Source organism: Perissodus microlepis, chromosome 12 (genome assembly GCF_051167445.1).
Source record: "Perissodus microlepis isolate ML-2025 ecotype Zambia chromosome 12, ASM5116744v1, whole genome shotgun sequence".
Classification (NCBI taxonomy): domain Eukaryota; kingdom Metazoa; phylum Chordata; class Actinopteri; order Cichliformes; family Cichlidae; genus Perissodus; species Perissodus microlepis.
In genome coordinates, this window is record NC_140472.1 from 33,610,066 (window position 1) to 33,619,934 (window position 9,869).

General features: G+C 39.4%; 1 protein-coding gene across 2 annotated transcripts in view; it reads left to right on the forward strand.

Annotated features, from left to right (window-relative positions):
• The window catches only part of cfap299 (cilia and flagella associated protein 299), an 82,137-nt gene extending 75,119 nt beyond the window's left edge, over positions 1–7,018 (forward strand). Inside the window, exons 5-6 of one of the 2 annotated variants that reach the window (XM_084945513.1) lie at positions 3,497–3,626; positions 5,892–7,018. In XM_084945513.1, coding sequence (XP_084801639.1) covers positions 3,497–3,626; positions 5,892–5,984 — 223 coding nt within the window. In that variant the 3' untranslated portion in view covers positions 5,985–7,018. The remainder of the gene's footprint in view (positions 1–3,496; positions 3,627–5,891) is intronic. The other variant, XM_084945514.1, reaches the window with a different exon arrangement.
• Positions 7,019–9,869: the final 2,851 nt, after the last annotated feature.

Below are 9,869 nucleotides of genomic sequence, written 5' to 3' on the forward strand. Positions count from 1 at the left end.
TGTAATCTGTGGGTACTGGGAGACACTGTGTCCAGTATATGTGCATTTTTTTTTAACACCAACATAGTATTTTAACAACAGCAAACCCTGTTTTTGGATTCTTGAACTGGTTAATGTTCTTAGCATGCATTCTGGTTTTATCCAGAACATTCACCAATTTTCTCATGCAAAAATATTTGAAGGCCGATAGTTATTGTTAAGGCCTCAGGCTTGGAGAATAGTCAGAGACCTGGTTGCTAGGGTCACTTGGTGTATTGCCCGACCACTTAGCAAGTGGTTGCTCGCTGTCATTGAGTGAAATCTGTCGCTAAGAGGGTTCTGATACAAAGCCTGCTTTGGTCACCAGCAAATTGCCGCAGTCATCTGCATGGAAGAAGCTGATTTGTCTCGCTGATTAACCATCTAGGGTTTGTATAACTTGAAAAAGCACCAGTTGCTACGCATTCTTCACAGCTTCACTATTACTTAGCGATAGGTTGGCAAGTGTTTGCAGTCAACAGTGTCTTCCATATCATAGTCACTGCTAACAACCATTCACAACCAGATGGGAATACTCATTTTTCCTGCTGACCAGTGCTTGACAAATGGTTGCCAGCTGGTCTTATGAATGTGTGACTAAAGCCTAACATCAGTGGATGTGGGTCATTGTGTGGTTAACATTTCTGGTCCATTGTTGAAATTTTTTTGTTTGTTAGCAAGTAAATAAGCTAAGCCAACATGGCTAATGTTGCTCATTGTTTGTGCTGTAGTGTCACAGATGAGAGGTAGAGCGAAGTGAGCATACTTTTTTTTACACTATCTATATATATATATATATTTATATATATAGTGTATTACGTGACATGTATTAACACTTAAAAAAAGTACCTTTGAGCTTCTCAAAGTAATATCACATTTCAGAGCAATTAAATACCAATTACAGTGTGTGCGATACAAAGAATACATGTTTTAATACACAAATATGTTGTAAATTAAACATTTATTAAATCCAGACCGGGCATTGTAGCTCAGTCTGGCATCATTTAAGGTTAGTTTAGCTTTTTTTTTCTTTCTTTCTCAAAAAAAAAGTTTAACTAATTTTGAAATTTGTGCCTTTGTTTTACTTATTTCCATGCCTGGCTCGTCTCAACTGAAAGGCTGAGCTGAAACCAAATCCAACATGGGAACAATGCAGGACTCAACTCTATCATAATGAGATGTTTTCAACTCACAACCTCTCATATTTCATGTTAACAAAGGGTAATGATCTTCCAATTTTATGGCTAAAGAATGTTAACTTGATGTTTTATTCTTTTTTTTAATCAGAAAGCGCTTTGCTTCCAAGACACTGCTTGAGAAGTGTTTCTTTGATCAATCATCTGATTGAATGCATATTATGTAAAAATACTAATAAATCACAGCCTAAAGTTTATGCACATGCTTATCAAATTATCCTCACCTGCAAGTCCAAACATTTTGGTTCCTTTTGCTCCATCAAAAAGTTGCACATTCTTGTTCTGCTGTATCAGAAATAACAGAAAACTTAAAAGCCGAGCAGGATCCAGTCGGATGCTGTAAATTAATCAGTCATTTATTTTGGAATTCAGACCTGTCTTTGGTTTCACTTGCTTATTAGTCCCAGCTTTACTCTAATGCCTGGCTTGGCGAACCCACAAACAGCATCCCAGAGATCAAATTGGAAACAGACTTCTCACTATTATAAAAGTTGCATTACTCTGCAGGTTGCTTTTCTTTCTTTTCTGTAAAACAGAGTTCTTTTATAACCTGTTGTTGAATAATAATATGATAATGGTGGCTGTGAAATGCTCTGAAATCCATCAATTTTTTTTATTCCTCATGGTAAGTCATGACCTCAAAGTGGTCCTTTTTCTTTATTTTAAGGCCTCCTGCTGCGTGAGCCTATAAAGAGAAATGTTCCACAAAAAAAGCAGAGGGCCAAGTAGCACGCACCACTAGGACTACGCAGCAGTCGTTTCCTCCTAATAAAATCTTAGAAAGTCATGCAAAAAATGTTCTACTCTCATACTTTTCTTTTTTCTTTGTAACATATGAAGTCATTATTTGACAATTTAAGATAAAACGTATTACAGTGTTCTTGTCATGCAGAGATCACTCTCTATGACTTTCCAATGCTGCTTTCAACTTTTGACTGTTTGATTCGATGATTATTTCTAGTAATGCTGCAAATATGCTGCCTAACCAATCTAAAAAAATGCCGAAATTAAAAAATTATTTACAGAGTTAGAGGAATGATATCATGCAGAAGAAATGGTCATGATGATTGTTTTCTGTTTGTTGTTGTTGTTTTTCATTTTAGTTCAGACCTGCATATTAGTTTTATTTTCCAAAAGAAAAGTCACGGCACTCCCCACCAAGTGCTATAAATTACCTCCTACATGCTTTAAAACTGTATTTTAGTCACACAGGCTTAGAGACCAGTTGATGACCGCTTGACAAACGTCTTGGTCGATAGGGAAAAATTAGTATTCCCCAACTATTTGTGAGTGGTTGCTGGAGTTTTCTTGCTGTTGCTAGGTGAAATTGGTCACAAAGCAGTATATGATGCTGCACCAGAACGCTTGTTGCATTTGCTTAGGTCATTAACAGATTTTCCCATTTGTGTGTAGCTTGTACTGACCATGCCACAGTGTCTGCAACTACTTGCAAAGTACGTACTAAGTGTTTGCAGACATGCTGAAGAGGACAACATGGAGAGCATTTGTCTTCAAAGTCAAAGTTTGTAGTAGTTAGTGAGAGTTTGAAGACAAGTCATTTTCCTCTATATAGACTACAGGCAACCACGGCATTCTGCTAAAGACCAAAGCAGTCGCCACAAGTTTTTAGGTGCAGTACCCTCTTTGTGACCTTTTTCACCTAGTGACACCCAGCAGATTCAGTCAACTACTCACAAGCAATCAGGAAATGCACCTTTCTTGCCTAGCAATTGAGGGTTTCCAGGATGTCTCCAGGCATTTCTATGCACAGGTCTCTAGGCCTATGTGAATGAGATCTTAAGCACTACGTTTGTGCAGCTTCAAAGCAAAAACAGAAGCCCAAAAGGACAGTGAGTAGAATGGAAAACACTGGTTCATAAGTTACATTCCCACACTTTGTCACTTCAAAAAGTGCCAGATGTTCTTCTGCCTTTCCAAAAAAAATACTTCCTGAGATACCTTTGCTCCCAAAAATGATCATCACTAAAGTGGATTCAGGTGGTTTGGTGGGTAATGCCAGCCCTTTTGGTTTTCTTTAAGACACTTAAACATGATGGTAGCTGTGCCTTCATGTTTAAGTTGGAGTCATCTTCCACTGTCTGCACAGGCATCGGCTGCTGCCAAGATTGCAACATTTTCCAGCTGGCCTCAGGGAAAACCAGTGGTATATCAATGCAGCAGTAACCCCATGTGATTATATGAAATCCTTATATAAAGGATATTCAAGCTTTAAATAAAATGACCCCAATCATCTTACATTTATTGTTGCCTCTTTTTTACAGCTACTACAACTGGAAGACGCAAGTGTCCACTTCCAACTCGAGCCCAAACTTTGAGGTGATTTATGACGACCCTAACGGCCTTCTCTTTAAGAACAAGAGGGACAAAAAGATTCTGAATTTGGACCCTTTGGTAGGTTTTTGTGTTGCTGTTGTTATTGTCCTGCTTTGGTTTTAAAACCTAGGGAGACAAATGGTGCTGCTAATTAGACCAGGTCACCTGTTCCATCGCAGTAAAAATGTCTCAGGGGAGCAAAAAAGGGCTTTAGGGCAAAGGCTCTTTTCTAAATCCTTTTTGCTGCACAACTGACTGCTTCTGAAAACAGATTTTGTTGTCCTTTTGGCTCAGATGACTGTGATGCACCTCCAATATCCTGATCATTTCCTCTCTTGTTACCTTTAACACCTTTTACTTTGTTGCACCATTTTAACGAACTGCAAATGTTCCAAAGAAAATCGCTTATTTTTCAACTAGTCACAAGTTATTTCAGAGACTGCACTCTAAGAGAAGAGGTTGGGGAGACAGAGAGAGATAAAGAAATCAGTGGGAGGGAAAGATATTTGTGTTCCACCTGCACAAAGAAGGGAGGATCAAGTGGTCGAGACAGGTGCTTCCTCTACACTCAAAGGCTGACAGGGGCCCTGGAAGAATAACGACTCCCTAATGTTTTTTTCTCTCCAGTTTCCTTCTTTGCTGGGGGGTAGGGAAGTAGTTGGTGGGGCTGAACTATTTTGAAATTGCAGACAGAGCTGTGGGGACTGCGTTTTTGAGGCCAAGCGCCAAAATGGCAGCACAGTGTTCTAGCTGTGGTCGAGCACCGCCCCAACCAGGCTGTCTATTAAAAACACAAGCGAAGGCATTGGGAGCCAGACACAGCAAACCACCCGTGTGCCCAGAACCCAGCTCAGCTCAGCCCAGATTGGCTCGACACGGAGCAGCACAGAACCATCCGGCCTTTAACCCGCCATGAGCTCACTAGCTGCTCATGTGGCCTTAGAGCCACCGGAGAACCTTCCAAAATCAAAGCTCACATCAACTCATTTGGGGTGGCTTGTTTGTTTTTCTGCCTTTGTCATTCCATGACCGCTTTTCTATCCCTGCCAGAAAGTGGGTTGGGGTGGAGGGGTTGTCATTTTTCAGTTATGACAATGGCTTGATTGGCTTGGCAAAGTAAAAGTTAGAGAGAAAAAACCCCTTGATGCTCAAATTTGAAGAACAGGGTAAGCTGACATGAATTTAAATGTGAGTGTTAATGACACTGTTTGGTTTCTATAACATTTGAGAAAAAAAAAAAAAAAAAAGATGCTTGGCCTTAAGCAGCATTTCCCATTATCTCTCACTGTGTCTGTGACATCAGGTTTATTGGCTTATTTTTATTGATGCTCTTTTCAACTTGCAGAGGAAGACTGTCTCAGTTATTAGGACACCCACAAGTGTGGCTTAGGTAAAAGTGTAAATTGAGTGTAATGGTTCGCTATGGTTCCGTTCCCTCCAGAAGCTTTTGACACACTTAGCCTTAAATAAATGTTCCCAGCTGGTAGTGGCTTCACATCTTAGTGGTGGGGCTGTGTCAGCTTTGACAGCCAAAGTAACACAAAACATCTTGGAAAATGAACAGTTACAGTCACTGTCAAATTATGCAGCACTTGGCCTCCCCTTTAATATACCTGCTATTATAAAGAGGTGTGCTCTAGAGATGTGCGGTTTTGTTTAATTGCTAACATACTCTCTCTGTGGCAGCTGTCACATTTTCAGTATGGAGTAAGAGATATTTTTAATTTAACACTGAAACTAATATTTCCATGCACTGGAAAGCTATCTTTGGTATTTCTAAAACCACCGATAATAGCAACTCTGTATTTATTTGAAGATTTTAGCTTCTTTCAGCTCACAGTTTTGGTTCTAAATGATGCAGGTTTGATGCAGAAAAAAAGTTATAAAGATGATGTTTAAAAAGTCTCATGAATTCACCTTTTTTGTTCTAAAAAAACCCATAAAACTTTAAACTAAACAACTAAACAAACAACTTGAATAAATTGAGATCATACATTTGTACAGAAAGTCCTTAATAATGTCATAAATCAAGTGAGAGGTAGGGGCCTTTTCTTATAGACTTCTATAGAATCTGACTCCTTGTCTAATGCCCCCTGCTGGCCATTAGAGAGAGTGCAGATTTTAGAGTTGTCCACATTGGCTTCACTTTTACAGACGGAAGCTACATCCATCTTTTCTTATACAGCTTCTGAAAACATGTCTTGAGATCTTGAAAATTCATGAGACCAGTCGAAAACATCACAAATGTTTAGTTTTTTGCTTTGCGTTTAAATGCACGATTGTAGACTGTAGACAGCACTACCCCCAAACAAGCACCACTAACTTCACTGTGCTGGGTTTCAGTCTGGTCCTGGCGAGGACTCCAACAGGACATTCCTGCAGTCGGACATCTACATCCATGTTGTCATCTACGACCACAACGTCAGGACAGTCTAAGCTTCACAGGCCGTCGCCAACACTTGCATACATATGGCACATATTGGAGAGCACTGGAAGCCTCTAATTTGACTGAGTTGCTGTAGTTGGACCATCATTTACACTGTTCCCCTCATATCATGCATGCCATCTGGGTGGAGGTGTTGTAGTGGAGAAAAAAAGGCTTTAAACTGAGGAATCCCAGAGGATGAAGTTGATGGACTCGTGTGACAACTTGGAAGTTTCTTTGCAAATACTCTGGGGTTTTATGTCTAACTTTGGCCTTAGATTGTTCCACCCAGGTCGGGATTGACTGTGCTTTTGGCACTTACCCAAGCAAGCAGAGTTAGTTAGGGGCAAGAACCTGCTCAGAGACCCCAGGCTCGTATCATCATTTGGTCTGGCATGTTTTGGGCTGTTTGTCTAAACAAATTAAAGGCGTAAGAGCTTTGAAAGATGATGGGGGTTGCTTTCATGTCCTCCCCCAGGCTGCGGTAGCTCCAATTGGACTGGAAGAGTGGGTAATGGGCTTAAAGCATTCCGTATGTTTCCAGATGCAAGGCACACGTTACGGGACATCAAAGTGCCCTATCATTTACATATTAGTCATTCACTATGACATTTTTTAATTATTTTCTCAGAGGGCTTTTGGTAACTTAAATCCCTTTAATTTCAGGATTATTATTTGTTTTTTGTAACAGTATCTAAATCTAGAAGTTGAGTCTTTATTAGTTCATAAATTTGCTTTCTGTACATTCTGCTGACTCAATCTGCACGTCCTGGGTTATTGTTGTACACTTACGTTGTTGTACACTAACTAGAAAGTTCTGTATCCTGTTTGTTTTTTTCATTTGTGTGTGTGTTTTTCAGATTGTGAGTGAACCATTCTATTATTTCTTTTAATATATTTAAGATCCACTTATTTGCTTTTGAGATTTAGATTAGCTTAGATCTCAATCACATTGGCATTAGGGATGTCACATAATCAGATTTCCATTGTATGATAAATGTGTTCAGAAGAATTCACAATAAAGATGCATGTAGAAAATTTGGGGGGACAGCAGTAATGCTGCTTCTCAGACTTATCTACCTCTGTTTATTGTGTTTAGTCCTTTTTTGGACTAAACACGTTCACTGGGCGAGATTTAGGGTGCACCCTGGACAGGTCATCAGTCCGTCACAGGCCTAACAGAGGGACAGTCAACCACACCCTCTTACATCCACACCTACAGCCAATTTGGAGTCACCAATTAACCTAACTAGCAAGTCTGAGGGTAGAAGACTACCCAGAGGACACCCGTGCAGGCACAGTGATATGCAAACTCCACACAGAGAGGCCTCAGCCAGCCAGGAGATTCAAATCAAAAACCTACCAAAGGTAAGTAACAAATAATGAACACATTAAATCTTGGTTAATGCACACATAAATAAATAAATAAATAAATGGCTAGGGGTTAGGATTGGGGTTTTATGAGTGGCTGTATCTGAACATTTATCTGCTGCACAGACGTGCAAGTGATATCAATCTTTTTATCTAAATCAAATAAGCTTATTTCCTTAACTGCTGAGCCTTTAAGCTCACACTGTCACCTCCACATTTATCTCGCCTTTATATTAATTTTCTCATTACTAATCTATCACCCGTTTTTCCCCTGAAAGTCACAAGCTTCAAACAAATTAGTTCATTCTAATACAAACGTCTAATGTTTCTCATCTGGCTTGATACCAGAGAAGCCTTCCACTTGCTGCATCTGTTTGTTTTCACCGAATTGGACCCTGTTGTCCTCATTGAAATAATATGTGTGGTGACAAGGCTATTTGGGCTGTGGTTCTGTAAAAACTGGGCTTAGGGAAATGACGGTCTGGTTTGGGGTTGTTAATCATTACTGTTCTTTCGTTTTTCCTTCCCTTTTTTAAAGACGATAGGAGTTCTGGGCCTGTTTTTGTGGTTATCGTGAGCAAAGCTGGTGAAAAGTCTGATGGAGTTATAAAAGTGACACAGATGGGAATGTAGGATATGCCTATTTTCAGTCTTTAACATGTTTTCGTGCAGTTTTATGTATTTTTTATCATCTATTTGTGGTTGCTGGTGTGTAAACTGATCTTAAACTGTTTTTTTGTTTCTTGCTGGAACTACAACCTAAGTAGCAGAAGTATATTCAGACCTGGTTTCTCTGTTGACTGCCTTGTTGAACAGCATATTTAACCTGAGTGCAGGGCATGTTGTAATTGAGAAACCTTCCACCTGCCTGTCTCACTACTTGGTTATTTGTTGTTGTTTTTTCTGTTTTCAGTTTGGAGATTTTTTTGTAATTGTGTTTGGAAATGAGAAGTCAGGCAGCAAATGAACACTTCACCCTCATCTACAGCTGTTTAGGTTTACAGGCCACGGCTCATTTATGTGGCCAGGTAATGGCGATGGAACTGGCTGCTTTATTCTCTCTCCCACCCTGAAAGTTGCATCAGTCATTCCAAATACCTTCCAATGAAAACAGCAGATGTGCACAAGACGGGAAAAAGGCCATCTAAAACAAACAGGCAAACAAGTGCACTGCATCTGAAATGCATTGGTTGTTCTTTGAATGCCTTACCTCTGTAGAAGACAGCATTTAAAACGATTACTGGAATCCACCCAGATCATGTGTCTGCAAACAGGGATGATTTCACAATAAAGTCCAGGTTAAACAGTAATATTCCCCTTCATTTCCTTTATTGGGCCTTTAAGCTGTTGGGGTTTTAACTGAAGCGTTAAAACCCCTAATGTTAAAACATTAGTTAGAGGTCTGACTTGCCCCTAATATGCACAACTTGAGGCAAAGAGGTGGATTCAGACTGCAGCAGAGGCACGATTCGGTCTTTTCTATGAAACAAGCTCAGTTTCACCTCAGTTTGATGTCTTTTTGTGTAGTTTTCACTCACAGATTATTGTGTTTGACATCTCATTACCAACAACCTTATGATTAATATATTAATATTGGCATGCAGATATTACAATAACCTTGTGAATCTACTGATAGCTGCTGACATGCAAAAATAAATTCCAAATTAAATCCTAAACTAAATTACAGCACTTTCACTTTCAAACACACAACCACTTTTTATCCCTCAGCCAAAAAGGCTGATGGGTTATTGTTGTCACCCGTTGGATGGGCGAGTGGGCAGTGTAGACACCCAAGTTTTTGAATGCGCTAACTTGAGAAGGATGTCACCTGTCCAAAAATACAAACCCAATAAAAATGTCTAATTAGCAGAGGTGTGGCCTAGCAGACTTCTGCTGATTGGAGCCGCCTGTGTTGTTATACCTAAAAGCCTTCCTGTACAATTGTTAACGAAGGGTGAAACTATCGAGACCAAAACCGGGTTCAAAACGTCTGTTTTAATGCTATAGATTTGGGAACGTTAATATACAAATATACGAGATTGACTCACTTTTGGGGCCAGTCTCAAGTGGCCACAAGTGGAACTGCAGTTTCTGACACTTTATGTTGGCTTTATTTTCAGAACTGACTTCGGGTGTTAACATAAAAAATAAAAATAGTAGATTTAAACTAAATATTATAGCTGAAGTGTTGTTGGAACATTTGTTTCAATCTATAAAGTCATGGTTTTGCAAAGTTTTTTCTATCTAGAACATCAGCTTTGATGTACCAAGTATACTCTATAATTTGAAGTGTCTTTCAGCACAGGAGTCAATTAATTGGTTTTTCATTGGATAGTTAAACACCACGGGCACCTTTGTTAAAACTCACCAGTTCAACAGTCACGGACATACATGTTGAATTTGACCATTTGTAAGTTCCTTTACTTGAATAAGTTTTCTTTTCCTTTGACAACTATTTTATTATTGAGGGCAATAATACTCTTAATCACTGTCCACTTTAGGGACTGGCTCACAGTTAAATCCAG